At 34.4% G+C, this 22,771-nt stretch overlaps 2 protein-coding genes across 2 annotated transcripts; one reads left to right on the forward strand and one right to left on the reverse strand.

Moving 5' to 3' along the window:
* Positions 1–273: 273 nt before the first annotated feature.
* Positions 274–5,711, reverse strand: LOC133698006 (uncharacterized). The gene is made up of 12 exons (XM_062120863.1): positions 5,504–5,711; positions 5,303–5,405; positions 5,056–5,131; positions 4,864–4,960; positions 4,337–4,439; positions 4,082–4,215; positions 3,307–3,484; positions 2,842–2,996; positions 1,759–1,968; positions 1,093–1,440; positions 869–995; positions 274–621 (listed from the first exon to the last, which is right to left on the reverse strand). Exons 1-12 carry the CDS (start codon positions 5,615–5,617, stop codon positions 470–472), a joined length of 1,797 nt encoding a protein of 598 aa, XP_061976847.1. The 5' UTR covers positions 5,618–5,711; the 3' UTR covers positions 274–469.
* An 8,261-nt stretch (positions 5,712–13,972) lies between these two features.
* On the forward strand, positions 13,973–17,177 carry LOC133696349 (heavy metal-associated isoprenylated plant protein 33-like). Its single transcript, XM_062118522.1, has 4 exons — positions 13,973–14,357; positions 14,511–14,590; positions 14,775–14,850; positions 15,514–17,177. Exons 2-4 carry the CDS (start codon positions 14,552–14,554, stop codon positions 16,821–16,823), a joined length of 1,425 nt encoding a protein of 474 aa, XP_061974506.1. The 5' UTR covers positions 13,973–14,357; positions 14,511–14,551; the 3' UTR covers positions 16,824–17,177.
* The last annotated feature ends 5,594 nt before the right edge of the window (positions 17,178–22,771 follow it).

Here is a 22,771-nt window from a genome sequence, read left to right on the forward strand (position 1 = left end):
TTCCATTATTCCGTCTACAGGTTTTTTCTTTCTTTATTGGATCTTAGTTATGAACAGATTATGGAAGAGAGGGAAAAGTATCAAGAACGGGTGACGTTTACAACCATGGTATAATGTCCAAACAAAAAATTGCCAAAAGAGGTTGGCCAGTACCATGGACTTAAAAATAGAAATGAAAAGGTGAAATACGCAGTACGATCAATTGAGATGAAAATATTTGATTATCTGGGTAACTTGTGACTCTTTTCCAATTTTAAGGGGGGGAAAAGGGCATTCTTGAGCATAAAAGCGATACTAGTATATTATTAATTTGTAAAATCTCAAAAATACGTTGGCCTGTCTTGTACATTCTGCCGACAAACTGCAAGAACTCTCACCAACAGAAGATACGCTAAAACATTGAAACTACGGTACCGGGCTTGAAACAGTGTTGACCAAAAAAGACGAGAGAAATGCTTAAAGTAACTCATCAGTGCCTAAAGTGCCTCACATTGGTGAAAAGCAGTGAAACTCCATACTTGTTGCAGCATTCTATCGCGTCCTTATCCCTGATGCTACCACCAGGCTCTGCAATAACACCAATGCCAGCTTCACATGCCTCCTCCACTGCATCGTTCCAAGCTGTTAACAGAATATGCATGTTGTTAGTACAAAAAGACACCAGCACTGCTGTTGTTTTACTAGCAAATGGATACCACGTTCTTCAAATAAAAAAAATTAAAAGCAACCATAGCACTGTGCTCATGCAATTGCCAATTTCTATTTCATTCCCAAGATCAATATTTTTTAAAAGTTAAAACTACTGTTAATTTATTTAAGCATCATTATGAATGATGTCAAACTGCAATAACTCTGACAGAAGTAATACCAAAAGGAAAGAATGCGTCGCTGGCCAAAGCAGCTCCCTTGACCTCATCTCCTGCTTTCCTCATGGATATTCTCAAGCTTTCTAAACGGTTTGGCTGCCCGCTTCCCATGCCTAGCATACAGTTATTCTGCCCAAACAATGACAAGGATGAGAAATTCTTTGGAAACTTGTCACTGGTACAATTGCAAAGAATTCTTGAATCTAAGCATCAGAGAAACACAAACCTTTGCAATTACAATGGCATTGCTCTTAACATGCTTCGCGCACAGCCATGCAAACTCTGCATCATGAAGCTCACTTTCTGCTGGAGACTTGTCAGACACAACATTAAATTGGATGTCTTGGGGGGTAAGATCATCTGAATCCTGAGCTAACCATCCACCACCGACTTGTCTTAGTGAAAGCTTTCCTTTCTCGTTACTTTTTGCCTCCAGGATCCTCAGTGTCTTCGATTTGCCACGGAGGACCTCGAGTCCCTTCTTTGTATATTTGGGAGCAACAACAATCTCATAAAACATCCGGGTTTCACCATCTGTTGGGCTTCTGAACTCCCTAATCTCCTTAGCAAGGGCCTATGGCAATAAATAAACAAATAAAAACCCAGACAAAATAAGGTGTTAGCTCCTTGCTATGGTTCTCATGTATGTAGTTTTCACATAACTAATCAAATTCTATCTCTGTGATTGTGAAAAAGCATGCATAACCCAGTGATATTCGTAATTTTCATTGTTGCTAGTTCCATAAAAGGTTCAACCATTGGTAAGTAGTTGACCAATCAAAACATTAAGAAACTACAATTTGATTAATGACCAAACACTCGTGAGAAACTCATATTAACTGGAGTTTTTCAATATTCAACGTCGAACCTGAAACCTGTAAACACAGCTTACCTCATCAACTTCTATGTTAAAGGCTACAATACCACCAAATGCACTCACTGGATCTCCTTTCACAGCCAACCTATAAGCTTCAAGAATATCACCACGAGAAGATACCCCGCAGGGATTTGTATGTTTTACAATTACACATGTAGGGTTCTGAAACTCTGACACACAATTCCAAGCTGCATCAGCATCCAAGTAGTTGTTATATGACATCTCCTGCACCAAGAGTAACTCCATAAGCTATGTCGACTTGTTACCATAAGCCTGCCAGATGAGTGATGAGGTGGGGAAATGCAAAAAATAAATTCTGAGAAAACAAAAAACTAAATAGCCAAGGAATGTAACTTGTGAACACTATGACACATCGTATGATTTCTGACAATATTCCCATAACTACTTGAACAAGAATGGTACAATAAGAGGGGTAAACTAAAGATCCAGTAGTTATAAATATCAAAGAACTTTGCCCACAGTGCAGCTGAACATCCATGTAAACATGTGACCACAGGCACAAAAATCTTACTATGGAGAAAAGATAAAGAAGCAATAGGTAGCTTTAAAACAAATCAAGACTTGTAAGTAAAGCTCCAGTGTATAAAAGCAAGTAGAATCGGAGCCAGTATAATTTTTTAGAAGACAGGATTACTGATTGGAGCAAAAAATATAATATTTAGAAGCAGGAATTACTGAATACAAGTGTCCTTAATTCTCTATGAGCTTCCCTACAGAACTTTTTACTGCCATTGATTCTCATGTCCACATTAACAGCAACAATGATGACACTCAATGTAATCTTGCTCCCAGCTACAGATATCCTAAACAAGTATGTTTTACATGTCCCCCACAAAATTAAGTTTGACTTCTACATTAATGAAAGCAAGCGACAACCAATATACAAAGCTGGTGTTTTTTAGCAAGTTTCTGGGACATTCAGTCAAGGAGTCATTGGTAATATAAAAAGAAATGGAGGATACTGTTCTAGGACTACAATTTGTAGAACAAAATAAATGATCTGATTGTTATCACCGGATTCGAATCTCAATTCTAGACGATAATAGAGGTTAAAACGATAGCTGTGGATTGCCTCACCTTCCCATGATGTTGGATAGCTGTTGCAATACCACCGGCATTTACTTCAGAAATACTCTTGTCAACGTAAAATGCAGCATTTTGATGAGGATTTTCACCATAACGAAGCGAACTCTTAAGCTCAAGAGGTACTGTGAAGCTGGGAGGGAATTTATCTTCAAATGTATAAAAACAACCATGTCAATCCATCTGCCCAATCATGGACCAGGGAAACACGATCGAGTGAATTCACAACATCAAAATTTTTGAAAAAAAAAATATCCAGTTCTTATTTACTTGAAACTTGCAAAACTAGTCAAGATAACTTGAAGTTGTCCCTTTCTGTTTTTATCAAATTATTTTAGTAATTGATCGGACTATTTTCATCTGGATGATGTTATTTAAATCAGATTGGATAACTGCTGATGTTTATTAGCCACATAAACAAAAAGTGCATGACTAAAGACTGGTGGATCAAAAGAGTACCTCCCATAGTTTGTTTCCATAGCCACTCTGAAACTGCAGAATCATAGGAAGCACAATGTTGAAAAGCCTTCCAAGCAAGCTTTCTTCGGAACTGTTGATCATCCCGATCTCCTTTAAGAAATTCCAGAAGTCCAGGGTAGTCTTCATTATCAACAACAATTAAGACATCCTTATGGTTCTGTTCAGAAAGCAAGTGTCAGTTGGAATCTAAAATAACAAAATTTGTACATTACAATGATATGCACCATTATACAGTACTTTTGACACATTAAGCATTGAACCTAAGATGGAGGGGAAGTAACATATTGGTTTTGCAAATGGCATGCTGTTTCAAAGCACTATACATTGATAGGCAGCAGATAACTTTTGGATATGTTGTATGTCACTGGCCCAACAGGTCTCCAAAATTTGTGTCTCACTCAACCAGTAAGTAGCAAGCAACAGAGTAGGAGGCATTCATAAAATGCTTCTATATCCTCCGAAACTGAGCCAAATTTACTGTTACAACTAAGCGCTTTTCAACCAGAGCCTTGGTGAACAATCATCAATAATTTTATTGTCATGTCAATCAAGAACCTGCCATATATTATAGGCCCGCTCGTGCATCAAGTTATCTTCAGGTCTTTATTATTTTTTTGGTCATGACAAAGAGACCCACAGCATATGATCAAAGAGCAAAACATAGCAAGTTTACTTAAACCTGACATGTTACAAATTTGGAGATGCGTTGAGTTTGGTAGTATCACTAACAAATCAGCAGGCATTCAAATCAAACCTTTGCAGCAGCTCTGATCATGGCAGGGCCACCAATATCAATGTTCTCAATTCCATCCTCAAACTCAATTCCTCCAGTTGAAGTAACTTTATCATAAAAGGGGTACAAGTTCACCACCACCACGTCAAAGCTACCTGCAGGGCAACCATATTAGCAAAAAATTATTGTATGGAGCTGACATCAAATGGAAAGTTTACTGAAAAATATATTACAGCTATGCAATTACAGAGAGAAAAGAGTTTTTTCACAATTGACCAATTCCATGTTCACTGAGAGCTTCCATATGATGTTTTTGGTCCCTTCTAGCAAGAATACCACCATGTATGTGGGGGTGTAAAGTTTTCACACGACCGTCAAGCTGTAACAAAGGGTAGCAAAGATAACATAAGTTTCAACATAAGATTTTCAGCCATAGGAAATCTCACAGGGAGCGAATTTCTTGATGAAATGCAGCAGTGTTAAGAGATGCAAAAGACATCGGCAATCAGCAAGGACATAAGTTCATCACTTTCAAAGGGCTAAATCTTAAACTTGCAATACAAGCTTTATGATTCCAAATACAAGCTTTGTCAAGAATTGCACTTTACAATTTCATCTATTAAAGCTATACATTTGGGCATCGGAATAATTAACACAACATTCTCATAACCATAAGATTTCACCAACATAAATAAGCATGTACTGTACTAGGTAGGCTTTCAATGACCAGTCACTGACTAAAATCAACTTAGGCTAGAGTGGCCGTTAAAATATAAAGCAGACAAAAATAAGAACTACTTTACCATTTCGGGGAAATTGGTAAGCTGTTCTACTTTAGTGACAGAAACTCCAGCACCTTCCAAAGCAGATGCCGTTCCTCCTGTTGAAACTATCGTGTACCTTCAGATTACAAAAACAAACCACCATAAGATACATAAACACCAATAGCCTTAAAACAAAATTACCACCTAAATGCAGATTTATGAGGATCTTACCCTAATTGTTGTAACCCAGTACCGAGAAAAGCCAGGTCCTTTTTGTCTGATAAAGATATCAATGCTTGCTTCTTGCCTGCAACACATAAACATAATATACTACATTTTTAAGCTGATTTTAACACTTTTTTCACTAAAAAAAAAGATCAAATCACTTTGATATATAAATACAAACCCGAATCAACTACAAAACAGAAAATACAAAAAAATATAAACAAAGAAAATTGAATTTGATAGTAGGAGTCACCAGAAGCAGGGGATTGTTGCTCGTTCTTCGGTACTGAAATAGTTTGAGAATCAGCCATGGATTTGATTGCACTGCAGCTCGAGCGCAGCGAGTTCAGTTGAACCTGATGGATTTTACGTTTTGTTAAAAATAAAATAAAAAAACACAGCGGAGAGGGAGACAGAAGTTGAGAGATGGTCTTTCGTTAGGATTTTGCGTTACCTTTTGGGAGAAAAAAGCAGCGGAAGTAGTTTTTTGGTGAAGTGCAGCGGAGGGGACACGAGAAAGCTTAGCGGCGGGGGCGGCTGTGGTGGGAGCAGCAGACAAGCTTAACATATCTCAGGGTTTATGAGTGCCCGCAACAGGGAGTAGTAGTTTAGTAGAGTACGCGGTCCGTTGTTATGTTTTTGTGGAGGTTGATGTTGCCTCTCCAAGGTGTTATTAACCGCGGTCCACCTCTTTTTTTTATATGTATAGATTGACACGGCTGCCCCTGAATAAATAAACACACCAAACGGCATGTCATCCACATTGTACACCAAACCAAAACGAGGTCTTGGACAATTTTGTCATTCTATCGTTTTCTCCGATATGCTCATCTGGGTAACCAAGATGACACCACCCCCCCCCCCCACTTCAAACAAAACTACCCCTTGCGTTAGTGCTATTTTCGTTTGTGCCACTAGTGGGTTTTCGCAGTGACTATATTACCATCCCTGATTTGAGTCTTCGTTCGTGCCATTCGCAGGGTAGAGTGGGAAAAAAAGAACTCGTTGAACAAAACCTTCTCTTCCCTCTCGTTTGACATTGTTTGTTTGCAATTTACGAACAATATTCCGATGTGTTTCAGGCTATCATATTTTCCTACCATTCAAATTTCTGTACGAGAATTTTATACATGTATTTAATAAAATAAATAAAAAATTATATATATTAATAAATCACAATAAATTTGTTGATTACAATTACATATTGAATTATAAATTTAGATAAATATATTACTTTTTATATATGAAAATTAAATATTTGAAATCATAACTAAAAGTTTTAATTGATTGTTATATCAATTTGATATCAAAACTTATTCTCTTAATATTATGAGAACCATGTATAAAATCACTTGAAGTCAAAATAATAAATTCAATCCAAAATGAAATTAACATGAAATAATTAAATTGAGAATTAAAAAAACTTTCTTGACAAAAAAATATTAAAAAAAACATGGTGGATAACTATTAAGATTCATTGAAGATTATATCATTTCTCTATGCTATATTTTTATCATTTTTTTATATTTTTTTATTTCATATTATCTCATATATTTATAATTTAAAATGTTATTCTATAATGTGTTTATTGAATATCAATTTTTCAAAACCACATTACATTGTTAAATGGGAAATAAAATGACCAGTAAAAAGGATGCTAATGTTAAAAAAGATCGAGGTCTGTCAAATGGAGAGAAAAGGATCCAGGAAATATTTGAATGAAAAAAAATCCAACGAAAAAGAAAAGACTTGAATGAAAAAAAGATAAAGCTGGGGTGATTAGTTGTTCATATAAACAATATTTTATACCTCAAATATTTTAATGTTTTTCTTATATAATCTGTTACTTTTTCTTTACAGAGACTTCAAATCCACACCTCTCTTTTATAAAATAAAAATAAAACGTCATGATGATGCCTGGCATGATCATGAATTTCCTTTTCATCGTGGTGGTGATGCTCAACCAAGCCTAGTCAATCTCCTTTGCCGCTTTGATTCGTGCTGCCCGGAAGTTAAAAGAAGCCAGGGGATTAAATTCTCAGGCCCCCTCCCGAGAATCACACATGCTGGGCTTTCCGATTGAAGGCTGGATTAAATCGAAGCAAACCGGATGCAGGCGGCCTTATTCGGACTCCCTGCCCGGTTCAAGCCTGGTTTTTCAGCCATCCTTGGCCCAGAACCTGGGCTATTCAACTCGGCCTTGAGTTAATTTGGAATGGGAGCTTTAAGTCTCGTGTCAATGGAAGTTGTCTGCTAAGCAAAACAATTAATCCCAGGCAGCAAGTATTCCATGCTTCTCGAGCACGTCAGCAACCTGGTGAATGGGAATATGAAGGTAGTTATTAACCATATTTACAGGGAATTGACTGGTTGTTACCAGACGTTGTTCAACATTAATTTTTTTCTCCAAGCTCTAGCCTTGAATTAATTCAATAATATGAGATCTTATTTTAAACCAATATATGAAGGTAGTTATTAACCGTGGCTTGTGGGCCCTGGTTCAAGGAGAGCCCATGAGCTCTTGCGCGTAAAGTCCTTTCTTTGATTGTGGTTTTTATTTGATCATCAAATAAACGTAGTTCTTATGGACCCCGGTCCATGCCATAAAAACCATCCCAGATCTTTGAAGGTATTTAAACACAATGCAAAAACGTTTTTAAATAAAAATTGATTTAAAAAAAAATTATGTATCATTTTGACGTAATTGTATCGCAAATAAATTTTTAAAAATAAAATAATATATTATTTTAATATATTTACAATAAAAAAATAAATAAAAGTCCTGTCCTCACCCATCTCGGCCAAATTGTACCACACTCTTCCTTTTAAATTTCATCAGATGCTGGGCGGAGAGCGAATGTTACCTCTTTTTGGTAATTGAGAATTTGTGAAGGCTGGGTAGATCAGTAAAATGGTGTTTTTAAAAAAAAAAATTTATTTAAAAATATAATAAAATAAAATAATTAAAAGTTAGTAGCACTTGAGGTAATTATTACGGTAGATTAGAAAAATCAAGATTTTAGCCGTGATAAAATTTATATTTTTATTTCTAAAAAGTTATTTTTAATATTGATATATCTAAAAATGCTTTAAAAAATAATTTGAAAAAAAAATGAATTTTTTAAAAGCATGGTTAGAAAAAAGAAAAGGAAAAAGAAAACACGCTGGCTTGAGACAGAAGCGAAGGTAATAAATAAAGGCAGGTAAAGGTAAAGGGAAAGGTAGCCTGGTGTGGTTTGGGCAGCGTGCAGAGAGACATGCAGGAGCTGGGGAGCAAGTAATGATGGACCTGACACACACTTCCCTGCCCTCTTTAGACTCTATAAAATTCTTACACATTTTTTGCTTCTTCACTTTAACCTTCGTGCGATTGCGTGCCACCCTCTGATCATGGCGTAACAAAATAAAAAGCCTTAAACAATGGAGGTTTTCATTACAAAAATAGCACCTGTAAGAAAGTTATCTGAGAAAATATCACAGATAAAAAAATATTTACAAAATTGCAAGTCTTGTTGTTTTCAATTTTTAAAAATATAAAGGTACACTATTCCGAGCAGAATAATATAATCCACAGCTCACAGTATCTCGAACAAAGCAGGTTTGGGTATGTTTATTTTTGCTTTTAAAAAATATTTGTATTTTTAAATATTTTGGATCATAATTTTAAAATGTGGGAGAACCTCAGTTTAGGTTTGGAGCCTGAGGTTCCGACACAATTAGTAGAATGTATAAAAACTAGGGTCATTGAACTTTAAGAATAAAGTTCTAAATTATAGAAAAAATAAAAAATTATGATAGTTTTTAGAAAGTTGATAATTTAAAAATCAAATAAAAAACCAAAACATCAAATGTTTATCCAGAGATAAAAAAAAAAAAAACATAACCAAAAGAATCCACCTCAAAAAAAAATAACAAAATTGATATTTTTTGTTGTTGTTTTTTTTTTTATATTGACCCGGCACAACTAATCAATTAAAACTAGGTATGTAGAACAATTTGAATTTTATTTAACATGATTTAGCCATTATGCCTCAACTAAATTATTCAAGTTGATTTAGCGAGCTTTCCTTCATCTATCTAATCTATAAACTAGAGCATGTTGCATGGAACATATTGATTTTGATGCTTGAATATAAAATATAATCATAATTCACTTGATTAAATTTAAATATTAGAAACAACAAAACCGGTAGATTTTATTTTAAGCAATTTTTATGTGTTCTCAAAATTGCAAATTGTTGCAGATGAGATGATTTATAAATTTTGTTGTTTTATCAAAAAAAATTTAATTTTTTTATTTATCAAATATTTTTTTTATGCAAATACTGGCTTTTTTTAAAATAAAAAAAAACACTATCACCCATCCTCCATCAACCTATTGTCGTGGCAGGCATGGATAATTGCACAGAAAGGGTTAAAATAGGAGGAAGGGTGCTGGGGAATTGTGCGCCAAAAAAGTTAAAAAGCGGACTTTGTCTCCTCTGTTTTTGTTTTTTCCCGTTAAAAAACCAGAAAATAAAGACAGGCTCTATCATGGTAAAGGTTCAAAAGGTCACATTCCTTCCTCTCTTTGCATGGCTGACCCGCGAATCTTTTATATTTTTATTCACGCCACCAGAAAATAAGATGATTTTTTTCTCTTCAATAATTTAGTTTTTTCAAATAATTATTACCATTCAAGGTGCTCTTACCTCTTCAAGCAGGGTTAGAAGAGAAAATCAGGCCACTCATGGGAGACGAGTGTTTTTACCATCTTATCGACATTGTCTTATCTTCATGGGAAAATCGACGAACCAGCAACGTTCTGTACGTTCTTTGCTCTTGAAACGGTCTTCGAATGTCTCACACCGTGCAAAAAAAAAAAGCTGGAATTTAATTTTTCTAATCAGAAAAAAGAGGGCTCGTCGTCGAAATCACCCAAGAAAATGTAGTGTCCCTACAAATTGTACGATGAATAATAGTGTTTTTTTTTTAAAATGTGGTTGGAAATACAGTAGATGCTATATTTTTTACATTTTGATTTTGTTAAATTAATATTTTTTATATTTTTAAATTATTTTGATATATTAATATTAAAATAATTTTTTAAAAATAAAATAAATTATTTTTATACATTTCTAACTAAAAATATACTTTAAACAATAACTCCTAATGCAGACCAAGCAAATTCTTTTATTAAAGTTTTTACTCGAATAAAAATAAAAATCAAGCAGTATAATTTTGCAAGTGACTAGAAGTATTGAGAATAGGGGGGATTGTTTTCGGTTCAGTTTAGTTTTTATAAAAAAAAAACTGGAATTTTTTTATTTTAAAAAACCAAAACCGGCTCAAACTGACCGGTTTCAGTTCGGGTTTTTCGGTTTCAGGCTTATGAAACCAAACCGAACCGGTTGGTTTGTTCAAAATTTTAATCAGTTTAATCAGTTTTTTTTACAGTTTGGTTTTTTCTGTTATTTTTTTTCCGGTTTTCTTGGTTTAATCAGTTTTTCAGTTTTTTTGCTCACCTCCAATTGAGAGTACGGTAGATGTTTTTTTCAAAGTGATTTTTAATTAAAAATATATTAAAATAATATTTTTATTTTATTTTTAAAAATTTATTTCGAATTTTTATATGTTAAAATGACCTAAAAATATAAAATAATAATTTTAATCTAAAAAGTTTTAATTGTTTTTAAAAAACACGGTGACAAACAGGAAAATAATATATTAGCGTGAGCTTCCTTCGCCGAAGGCAATGTAAACAAAGTAGAGGGGCCACTCTGTAAAACAAGCAAGAGTTCAGAGGTGACAATGACAAAAAGCGAAATTTTCCTCGAAACTGAAACCCTATTTGTCGTGCACTCGACAATTAGGTGAGGTAGGCCCCAGAGGGACAGGGGCATCATTATTGACAATCTCCTTCTATCTCTTCAATTTCTCGCATTTCTTTTCAACTTCTCGGTTTTTACGGGCTTTCAAGAGGCCGGGCCAGGCTCCTCCAGTGGAGATTTTATCTTTTTAAATAGTTTGTAAAATAGTGCTAGCGAGTCGCGCTATCAGTTAGTACAGGAGAATATGTGTGTTTAGCATGGCAATAAAATATTTTTAAAAAAAATTAAATTTTATTTATGTTTTAAAAAAATTATTATTTTTTATGTTTTCATGTATTTTTAATATGATAATATGAAAAATAATTTTTAAAAAATAAAAAAATATTATTTTAATATGTTTTGAAATGAAAACCATTTTAAAAAGCAATCAGTATCACATTTCCAAACATATTATAGGAAACGGTTTCAGCCACAATCTTTTAATTTTTTTATAAAAAAATTAGTTATTTTAAAATAATTTAATTTATTAATATTAAAAATAATTTTTAAAAAATATATACTATTTCAATATATTTTTAACTAAAAAGTACTTTAAACTATAACCATTATTTAATTTTTAAACACCTACTCGATCTATACTTAAAAATCAGGTTGCTAATGAGCATTGATACTTTAATCCTTGACCACTAATTCATATGTTCTATACACTTTAATTTTTATAAATGTTCAAAACTAATAAGTAACGAGGTGTAAGTTATTTAGATTATTTTTATTTTATAAAAAAAAATGATAAGCATGCAAAAATTAGTATATTCCTTTTTAGTAATAAAAATAGGGTAAATGAAAGATTGTCCACAACTATTATTTTTTTAGTTTAACGTGGGTGCACGGACCAGCTTGCACGCACCTCGACTAATTCCATAAGACCTGAAGTTAACGACCATGTAAACTTACAGTGGCTATTATATAAGCAACTATAATGCTCGAATCTAAAACCACAAAGAGAACAAACCTTTTAATCTTAAGTTTTTATCACTGGACTACCATCTGGATGGTTTATCCACGTTTATTATTATTGATTTCTCAACGGTCACCAAACAAAAATAATTCTCAATTTGGATTGTACATCTATCGAATATCACCCATTAATCTTAATTGTTGAAGTCAGCGTAGAAAATCATGTCCTTTCATGACATATAAGTCCTTTTTATGTAGGAGTTGTTTGATATTGAGATTTTAACATGATTTTTATAAAAAAATAATATTTTCAAATTATTTTTTAATATTTTAAAATTATTTTAACATATTAATGTCAAAAATAAAATTTAAAAAATAATTAAAAAATTATTCTGCTGTATTTTTACTAAAAAAATACTTTAAAAATAACTCTTATCACATTGTGGAGCACCTCATATTTTATTAAAAAAATTAAAAATTTGTCAGGGGTTAATTACGAAATATCCAATTGAAGAGGGCCCCAATTTAAAAATTAATTTGTTCGGGGGAACTAGTTGAAACCGAGCAACAGTGCGGGAACAGATCTGTTCTCTTCCCAAAAAAATAAAATAAACAGAAGCACATTTTTAATCATCCGAAATCCGAGACATCAGACGGCTAGCAACTGTAAGCCACCCTAGAAACAGTACTGCCAGCATACAGATATCCTCAAGATGCAGCAAGGATGTCTCTGTCGCTCGAGTCATCAACACAATCAAGTGAAGAGAAAAAAAAAGCCCGATGGTGTTCGGTCCAAGAATCAATGAGCTGACTCTATCCCTTCAGAGCAGCACTCCTTGCTTGTTTCCTAATCAAATCAGTATTGGTTGCTTGTCAGTATTGGTTTTTTTTTTTTAATGGTTAATTTTTTAAACATCTCTTCTTTATAAATATATTATTCTATTTTTAATATTAACCACCACGACAGTAAAAAAATATGAAAAAATATTAATTTTTTATCCACTTATATTAAGACCCGCAATCCAAAAACAGGGCTTAAACCTTGGAAAACATTCGCTTCCTCTGTTTTGCATAAAATATTTCTACCCATGTTCCCGTGTTCTTCTCGTGAAATTCTTTTTTAAAAATATAAAATATTTCAAGTTAGTTTTAAATTTTATTTTATTTATTAAAAAATATATATTCAACTCTTAAAAAATCCCAATGTTAATTAACTCACGATATTATTTAATAATTTGAATTATAAGTGACATGGTCTCATCACCTCGACCTCCAAACAGCCACCATCCATCATCACTATCTTAATCACACACAAGTTCCATTGCAACCTTTGCCTCCATTATCATCACTGTCACTGTCTCCTCCTCGACCCTTTATTCACTGTTTCATTATCAGAGCACATAATTATTGTTTCATTATCATTGAATTTTCATATATTTATTTATTAAATATCCATTTTTTTTAAAATATACTGTCATGTTGTGAGATATTTTCCACATTTTCTCCAAAAACAAAGGCCGATTACCACTCCACTTCTCACTTCCAAAAACATCCCTCTCTCCCTGTTTTTTTTTGTTTTTTTTTTTTTATGTTTCCACCGATAAAAATGAATAACAAACCCCAGTGAAGAAAGCAACAAATAAAAAAAAAACACAAATTTTTTAATAAAAAAAATATAAACTTCAAGTTTGCATATTTTATTTTTTTCTATAATAATAATTTTCATGTACATATTTACAAAACTTTAAATATGTTATAAATCATATCATAACCAGATAACAAAATAAAAATTTAAAATTACAAAAAAAGCATGAAATACAAAAATAATAAAAAAATCATAAAAACTGTCAAAATTAAAATCTCAGTGAAATTTTTAAAATTTAAAAATCCAACAGACAAAAGTAATTATTTTTTTATTTTACTACTATAAAAAAACATTTAAAAACTCCTAAAAAAATCTAAACATGATGACCGAATAAAAAATAATAACCTTTTTTAATAATTATTCTGATCTTGCGTAATATATATTCTTGTACCTAAATGTATCCTACTTATCCATAAATATCGATTATACTATCCACGATAGATACACACAGAATCACCCAGTACACCAGTCTCTCTATATTTTTTGTGTTTCCAACGATAAAAATGAATACGGACAAATTGGTCAGGGAAAGAAGTCGGCCTGTCAAATCGCTGTTCTACTTTTATTGTTTTCTCCCCTTCAGTATTTAACGTTAAATCACATCACCTTCGATTTCACAGAGCAGAGCATCCCCTCCTCCTCCTCCTTTCCCTCTCTCCCACTTCTCTCCCTGCTACACTGCCATATGTTTCATGTCCCGATTCTGACTTTTATTCCCTCCCGCGCCTACTTTATCTTCTCCTTTTCGCTTTGTTTGTCCTGGCATTGTTTGTTTTGGTTTCTGTGTTCTTTGGTTGATCCTTTAAATTTTTCTGAAGTCTGAAGAAGCTAAAACAATGCCCATGTGCTTTTATTTTGTTTGCTTTTGAGAACTGGAAGAAGAGAAGGAAAAGAGAGTAAGAAATGAAGAATCTATATTCTCTTACTATCTTTTTATCTATAATTGGTTGTGTAACTTGAACCTGTGTCAACCATTTACGCTCACTAGCTTATATAGATGGATGATATGTGCTAACTTTTTCTACTTTATTTCTTCCCCTTTTTTTTAGCTGAGTGTTTTGAGCCTCTTTCATTACAAAACACTGAAGAGATGACCAAAGAAGATGACTTTAAGCTCCTCAAGATCCAGGTCTCTCTCTCTCCCCCTCTCTTTCTTTCTTAGCCACATTCTTTGTGTCCTTTCTTAAAGTCCCACTTTTTCATTGTATTTTTTTATATCTGCTGGTAAAGTTTGGTGGTGGCCTCTTTTTCTCTAGCATCTTTCTTCTTGTTTTTGTTGTTTGCTTATTTCTTTTCTTCTTCTTTTTGTACAGACTTGTGTTCTCAAAGTGAACATACACTGTGATGGGTGTAAGCAGAAAGTAAAGAAACACCTTCAGAGGATTGAAGGTGCTCAGCTTCTTATCATCATTTCTATACTATATATAATGTTCTTGCCTTTTCCTTTTTGATGTGGGATTTTGGACTGCTTTGTTTGCTCTTTTCATTTTTATAGTGCAGCAGAGTTTCTTGTAGTTTTTTATTTTGATGCTAATAATTGGTAGCAAAAGAGGAATGGTTTTGCTCTTGTATAATAGTTTGAATTCCAGTTGAAAACCAGAGCACGATGAATGAATGAAATGAGAATTAAAACAATTATCCCTCAAATTTTTCCAGGGACAAGCCAGAACACTTGTGTTCTTCTATTTCCCATGTCATGAATAAATTTATGACCTCGTTTCATTTTGTCACTTTATTGATTTTCCTAGCGTCGAGCTACTAATTAATTTTCCATGACTTTTTTTTTTAAAATGGAGATAATTAAGGAGTCAAAATGTAAAATCTCTGCATAAAGAGCATACTATGTAATGATCGGTTATCAGAATTGACGAAATTTACCTTCATACGACTAATGATCATTCTACTAGCCAGTGATTTTGATATTTGTACTTTAGAAAGATTAGGCGACTTAGATTTATATGTCAAAAAAAAAAACCCTGACTTATACTTGGTGATCGATTTCTTCAGGTTTTTATTTATTTATGTATGTTTTCTGAAACCCTTTTGGTACAGGAGTTTACCAAGTAAACATAGATGCCGAGCAACAAAAAGTCACAGTTTCAGGTACTGTAGATACCGCAACTTTGATCAAGAAACTAGTCAGAGCCGGGAAACATGCTGAGGTTTGGTCCCAGAAGTCCAGTCAAAAACAAATTAACAACTGCATCATAGATGACAAGAGCAATAAAAGTCAAAAGCAAGGCTTGGTCAAGGGCCTCGAGGCCTTAAAGAACCAGCAGAAATTCCCTGCATTCAGCTCTGAAGAAGATGATGACTATCTTGATGATGAAGAAGATGATGGGGATGACCTCGGATTTCTTGGACCAAGCCAACTGGGTCTTTTCAGGCAGCATATCATGGATGCAAACAAAGCAAAGAAAGGTATCGGTGCCATTCCTCCAGCTTCTAACAATGGTAATGAAATGAAAAATCTTGTAAATGGGAATGCTGGAAAGAAAGGAAACCCAAATCAGAATATGGGAATGAAGGTCAATCCAGGGGGGATAGATCAGAAAACCATGGCAGCATTGCAAATGAAAAATGCCCAATTAGGTGGTGGAAACATCAGTGCTGGGGAGGGCAAAAGGGGAAATGACACTAGTACCATGATGAACCTTGCTGGTTTTCGTGGAAATGATGCTAATGTCAGCAATGCTACAGCTGCTATTGCTGCATTAGGAGGTAATCCCAACGGTCTAGGGTTGCAAGTTCAATCCAATAATAACGGGCATCAAGGACCTTCTGCAGCAGCGGGATTCCCGACTGGTGGATATAGCACAGGTCAGTACCCATCATCCATGCTGATGAACATGACTGGGCAAAACCATCCAGCATCAATGATGATGAACATGCAAAACAGGAATGGCATGCAACAACCCCAGATGAACATGACTGGGCAAAACCATCCAGCATCAATGATGATGAACATGCAAAACAGGAATGGCATGCAACAACCCCAGATGAACATGACTGGGCAAAACCATCCAGCATCAATGATGATGAACATGCAAAACAGGAATGGCTTGCAACAACCCCAGATGATGTATCACAGGTCTCCTTATAATCCACCGACCACTGGTTATTGCTACAACCCTCACCCTGACCCTCACCCCTTCCCCTACGCTGACCCTCACCTAGCTCACCCCTACGCTGACCCTCACCTAGCTCACCCCTACGCTGACCCTCACCTAGCTCACCCCTACGCTGACCCTCATCTAGCTCACCCCTACGCTGAACAACCTAATTATAATGGTGATTGCTCTGCTGCAGCATCAACAGAAATGTTCAGTGATGAGAGCACTAGCAGCTGTTCCATAATGTAATGAAAGCATGTAGAAAGAGTAAAAAAAGAATGGTGTGCTGACTTGAATAAATGTAATGTTTAGGGGAGTTGGTTCCTCTTGTCAGTATTATCCGGTGGTGTGGTCTAGAGGAACAGGTCGGATTGAGAATTGGATGCAGGATGTCTCTGTAGTTAGTTCTGAATCTTCTTTTTTTAGCAGTGTATCGTGTAGTCGTTAAGATGTTTGCTTCTAAATTAGTCGAGCTCTCTCTTGTTCTTTTATTTGTTTGAAAGAAAGAGAGTCTTGGTTTGTGGATTGTGTAAGCCACGCTACCAGCAAGTAAATAAACAGAAGGGAGTGAATTATTGAGTAATATATAAATGTTGGTGTATAGCTTTGAGGAGCATTGTCAAATTCTGAGTGCCTTTAATTTACCCCCATGACAGCCAAGGTGACGTTGGGTACTGTATATAGTACAAGAGACACGATGGCCCCGTTTGCGGAGACCAGTAGGAAGAACAGCTGGGTTGACAAATGCATCTCGCGTCGGTGGTACTGGTACTGTGCAGGTTAGAAACACACGTGCTCCTCACGTGCAAATCATGTATAATGTGGTTTAGCCGACACGACAACTACAGGTATGGTTGACGCTGGAAAGTGGAAACCCTAACATAGTTGGCCCTCATTCACTAACACCATTTTCCTCTATGGTGATAGCCGCTGATATTACGTGTTTTATGATATTTTGATATAAAAAAAGTATTTTAATATATTATCAAACAAACTATTTTCTTAAAACTATTTTAAAAATGATTATAATTTTGAAACACCTTTATCATCAAAATGTGTTTGGCTCTAACTAGTAACTAGAGCCTAGAGGTTCAAGTACGATTCCAAATACAATAAGCAGGCCGAAGTGGACCAATTTAGTGCTCTGATCCAAAACAATCAACCAGAATGAACGGGACCAGCCCGTGATTAAAAGGAGGATGTCACTAGCTGTGCGGTCATTGATGGGTGTTTGAATGGGAAGTAACTTGTGTTTTTTTTAATTAAAAACATGTTTTTACAGTTTTTAAAGATATGGTTTGTGTTTAAAGGGTATTATACCTTTAACAAAAAGCCACTATAACTCCAAACCAAACACACCAATCAGAGCTGCAAGAAAGATCTCGCAAGCAAAAATTTCACACATCAGTAGATGTTGAGCTGCTTATATGTTTTTAAAAAATATTTTTTATTTTTATTTATTTACTTTAAATTAATATTTTTTAAAATATTTTTAGATTATTTTGATGTGTTAATATCAAAATTAATATTTAAAAATAATAAAAATATTATTTTAATATATTTATAAGCTAATAATATTTTAAAAAGTCACCATTCAAACACCCTATTAACTTATATCTCAGGGAGATAATTGAAGGGGAAGGGAAGCAAGGTGAAACACATTTAACTCGTGTATCAAATAACTCTCTTAAGAGAGAGGAAGTTCGATGGATTTGGATTTGGATTCCAACTCTTTCAATGCATGTATTTATGCAAGCCTATAAATTTAAATAATCACATTATTAATAATGATGTTCTACCTGCATGTATCTAGAATAACTAAAAAGGACACTTTAAGTATACACTTCAAAATTAATTCTTTGAAGCTGGTAAGATTAGCAAGCAATTCCTTTAAACAGATGCCTAAATGATCAATCATGATTACTTTGAAGTTCAACTTATTATTTGTCAAATGCAAGTTCATGCATGTTTGTTCGAACCACCACCACGAAAACAATGATTCAAGCGTGCATCACCTTGTAAAGAAGTGGGAAGGGACTTACAAGAGCGTCTAGAATTGAAGCCATTATAAAGCGTTAACCTCTGCCACAGAGGCACTGAGAAAGAATGTTGTGGACAGTGAAAGGCAGACGACGTGACTGGACGAATACCTGAGTGGGTTACTAGAGTCGCCTTAAAGGTGGAATGGTCATAGCATACTTGCCCACCAGTGCTAAAGTGGGAACCATGTACAAAAATGGTGGAGAAATCAAAGAAACAGTGATTATTTCACATGAGAAGATAGATTATAGGACAGGGTGCATTCGTGGATGGGAGAAACATGAAACCAAAGAAGAAAGACATGCATTTGTAAATGAAAACACCCTCCTAAACACTCCAGCAAGGCGTAAACAATCACAGGCACTGCGCAGGGGGGCCGATTAACTACTGGAAGTCTATCACTATCCGCGCAATGGCGCAATCTATAGTTAAATTGATCACGTATATGTGATAATGACATGCAGATAGGTAATTATGGGTAAGGTGCTTGTTTTGTCAGAGAGCTAAGGGAGAGGAAGTTTTATTTCGCCATTGGTCCATCATAGGCTTCGCTCGGGGGGGTGAACGTGGCAGCAGAATTGATGAGGCCATCACTACAAAGCCCACTCACCAAGCCCGGTACTACGGACATCGCTCACAGAATCAATGTAGGTTACGACTTGCAAGGGCTCGGGCTTGCCCCAGAATGGCCCCAGTAGTCCAGCATCCTTTTATTTCAGGAGTATGTTTATTTTTATATTTCATAATTGTTTTTTTAAAAAATAATTTTTTTATTTGCTTGAAATTAATATTTTTTTGATATTTTTAGATTATTTTGATAGGTTAATGTTAAAAATGATATTTTAAAAATAAAAAAAATTATTTTAATATATTTTTAAGTAAAAATTACTTTAAAATATAACCACTATTATAATTACAAACACACCTTACCAGGGTGGGTTCAATTTTCTTATAAAATTTATCATGTACGTGCGCCCATTGCAGAGAAATTGCTCACGTCTGATTGGTATAAAATTTGGACCCTAAGCATCACATTTAATATTGAGCATGTTTAATTAATATTATTTTATTCTCTATGTTTTCTTTCTCGTCAATCTTTACATAATATCTAATCATTGTTCAAAACAACAAAGAAATATTAACTTATCAAACGGCCCCCGCTTGATAATATTCCCGGTTCTTCTCATTAATTTATCATTATCTAACTAACTTCGTAGATAATTTTGTATCTACGCGATTTAAATAAGATTTATTTTGCCTTCATTCATTAAAAAAAGAGAGGAAAAAGTTACTAGATAATGCCGAGCCGAGCATGTAATGGTCACTCTCACACCACTCAAGCCAAGTGGTTTACACGCTGGAGATCACTTGACCGAGCTGATTAATTATACGTTTCTTGGATGGGGAGACAACCCAGCAAGAGAATACATGACTAATATATTTTCAAACAACAAACACTTTAAAAAATAACCACTATCATATCTACAAACATCCCAATATAAATATAATCGTCAAAGTTTCTCTGATGGAATCTGTTGCTCTATTCATCTTAAGGGAATTTGTAGCTTGCGATAATCAAATTTCTTTCATAACAGGCATTCTGGCATATGAGGACATGCCGCGTGCTAAATAAATTATGGACACGAAAATATATTGTTTTCCAGCTAGAATAATAATTTGATGTTTCCTATCAAGCTTTTCAGCCAATCTTCCCTGCCGACAGACAAAAACAAGCTAGCCCATTTACTATTCATTTTCCACCGTAAAGTCTATTTATTATTCAGTATTGCCCCTTTTTTTTTTATCTACAAGTCAAAATTCATTAATAAAACGAGTCGAGAAAAAGTAAACGAAAGTAGGTTCGAATCCTACTTGGGGGAGATTTCATTCATTCCAAAATTTTTAATTCAGAATGAAAGGGTATTCTTTGACGTTAAGAGTAACCTTTTCTTATTGCACGACAAAATAAAGACTCGGTAAGTAGCCACCGAGGAATCTTCAGTATAATAAATCCTGCCTTCACTAATGATCTCAGGATTTTTCAGTTAAATATTAAAGAACTTGTTAGCTGGGAAGATTTGTGTATTAGCTGGTGAGATATGTGTGAATCCCAAGATTGTAGGGAAGTTTATTTGTTTCCTTATACATATTATTGTCTTACCTAGAATAAGAGTCTAGGTAGACTAGGTTTTCTTTCTTCCTTGTATATATATACTTCCTGAAAAGATTAATAAAATGTGCAGCAGAGAAATATTCACAGAACAAAAAGTTCGTTTGTATGTTTGCCATATTCAACATGATATCAGAGCAGGCTTAAAAAAAAAAAATACTACGCTTCTTTCCTGCAGTCTCCTTGAACTCTGTCGTTTAAGGACTTCCTCCTGTCAATGAAATTACAATGATAGAACAAAAACGAAATCTAATTGTTCAAGCCATCCCGAACAATCCTCTGTCAAATCCAATTATCATTTAGCAGGACAACTCTGCCCCAGTAGTCCAGCATCCTTTTGTTTTAACCAGAGGGGGTTGAATTTCCTTATAAAATTTGTACGTGCGGCCATTGCAGAGATGCCTCACGTCTGATTAATTGGTATAAAATTTGGACCCTAAGCGTCACGTTTATGTGTCCCAAGCTTATAATCTTTGACCAATGAAAAACTAATACCTCAGCAATGCGTGCACATGGTGATGTCCTCCTATCCTTTTCTCTGTCCAAATAAGACCTTGTACCATGCAGCCATTCCAAATAGTAATGTGTAGAGGCTTCATCTTCTGGTATAATTTTCTTTCTCCGAGCAAGACCTTGCAATGTGCAGCAATTCCAGGTAGTGATAAGCTACAGGTTTCATCTTCTGCATGGAGGGTTGTATATTTAGAAATCTCACACTTGTTGTTCCTATGATATTTAGTAAAAAGACGAGTAAATTATAAATTAGTTTTAGTTTTTACAAACGAATTAATTAGTACTTTTTTTTTTATTTTAGAAAATAATAGTTCAATCCATTGATCAGTGCTGTGCACGATTAATTAATATTATTTTATTCTCATCAATCTTTACATAACATCTAATCATTGTTCAAAACAATAGAGAAAAATTAACTTATCAAACGCCCCCCGCTTGGTAATATTCCCGGTTCCTCTCATTAATTTATCATTATCTAACTAACTTCGTAGATAATTTTGTATCCACCCGATTTGTATAAGATTTATTTTGCCTTCATTCATTAAAAAAAGAGAGGAGAAGGTTGGTAGATTATGCCGAGCGGAGCATATAATGGTCACTTTCTCACCACTCAAGCCAGTGGTTTACACGTTGGAGATCACTTGACCGAGCTGATTAATTGTACAGGAGGAAACCTCGAAAGTGAAAGCCCTGTATTTTCTTGACTAGCCATGTTTCTTGGACGGGGAGACAACCCCGCAAAGAAGTCCGTGACTTTAATGTAATCGTTGAAGTTTCTGATGGAATCTGCTGTGCTATTCATCCTATGGGAATTTCTTTCATAACTGGCATTCTGACATATGAGGACAGGCTGCGTGCTTAATAAATTATTGACACGAAAATATTTTTTTTTCCAGCTAGCCTATCAAACTCTTCAGTCAATCTTCCCTGCCGAGAGAGAAAAACAAGCTAGCCCATTTACTATTCATCTTGCACCATAAAGTCTATTTATTATTCAATATTGCCCGTTTTTTATCTACAAGTCAAAATTAATTAATAAAACGAGTCGAGAAAAAGTAAACGAAAGTAGACTCGAATTCTACCTGGGGGAGATTTGATTCATTTCAAATTCTTTAATTTAAAATGAAAAGGTTTACTTTGACCGTTAAGAGCAATCTTTTCCTATTGCACAACAAAATAAAGACTCGGTAAGTAGCAACCGAGGAATCTTCAGTATAATAAATCCTGCCTTCACTAGTGATCTCATAATTAATTTGAAATTACAAGGCTAAGCATGATGTAACGGGAACAATGCATTTGTTATGTCAATGTTTTTTTCTTTTCACACTTGAATTATCCAAATTGTAAGGCAAAGGAGAACATGCTTAGTTTTCATTTAAATACTGAGAACTGTCACGCTCATCTCAGAACGTCAGGGCTCACGTCAAGTCCAACAGTAGGTGGAAGACTTGGTGGTGATATGATATTTTTATAG

This window comes from Populus nigra, chromosome 6 (assembly GCF_951802175.1).
Source record: "Populus nigra chromosome 6, ddPopNigr1.1, whole genome shotgun sequence".
Lineage (NCBI taxonomy): Eukaryota > Viridiplantae > Streptophyta > Magnoliopsida > Malpighiales > Salicaceae > Populus > Populus nigra.

Bases quoted from the DNA above. Each gene is read 5' to 3' on its own strand.
- LOC133698006 (XM_062120863.1), bottom strand. From the start codon at position 5,617: ATGTTAAGCTTGTCTGCTGCTCCCACCACAGCCGCCCCCGCCGCTAAG. The intron at 1,969-2,841 runs GTGAGGCAATCC...CTCTTGGTGCAG, and splicing joins CTATCCAACATCATGGGAAG to GAGATGTCATATAACAACTA. The intron at 1,441-1,758 runs GTAAGCTGTGTT...TTATTGCCATAG, and splicing joins TTAACATAGAAGTTGATGAG to GCCCTTGCTAAGGAGATTAG.
- LOC133696349 (XM_062118522.1), top strand. From the start codon at position 14,552: ATGACCAAAGAAGATGACTTTAAGCTCCTCAAGATCCAG. The intron at 14,591-14,774 runs GTCTCTCTCTCT...CTTTTTGTACAG, and splicing joins TTAAGCTCCTCAAGATCCAG to ACTTGTGTTCTCAAAGTGAA. The intron at 14,851-15,513 runs GTGCTCAGCTTC...CTTTTGGTACAG, and splicing joins ACACCTTCAGAGGATTGAAG to GAGTTTACCAAGTAAACATA.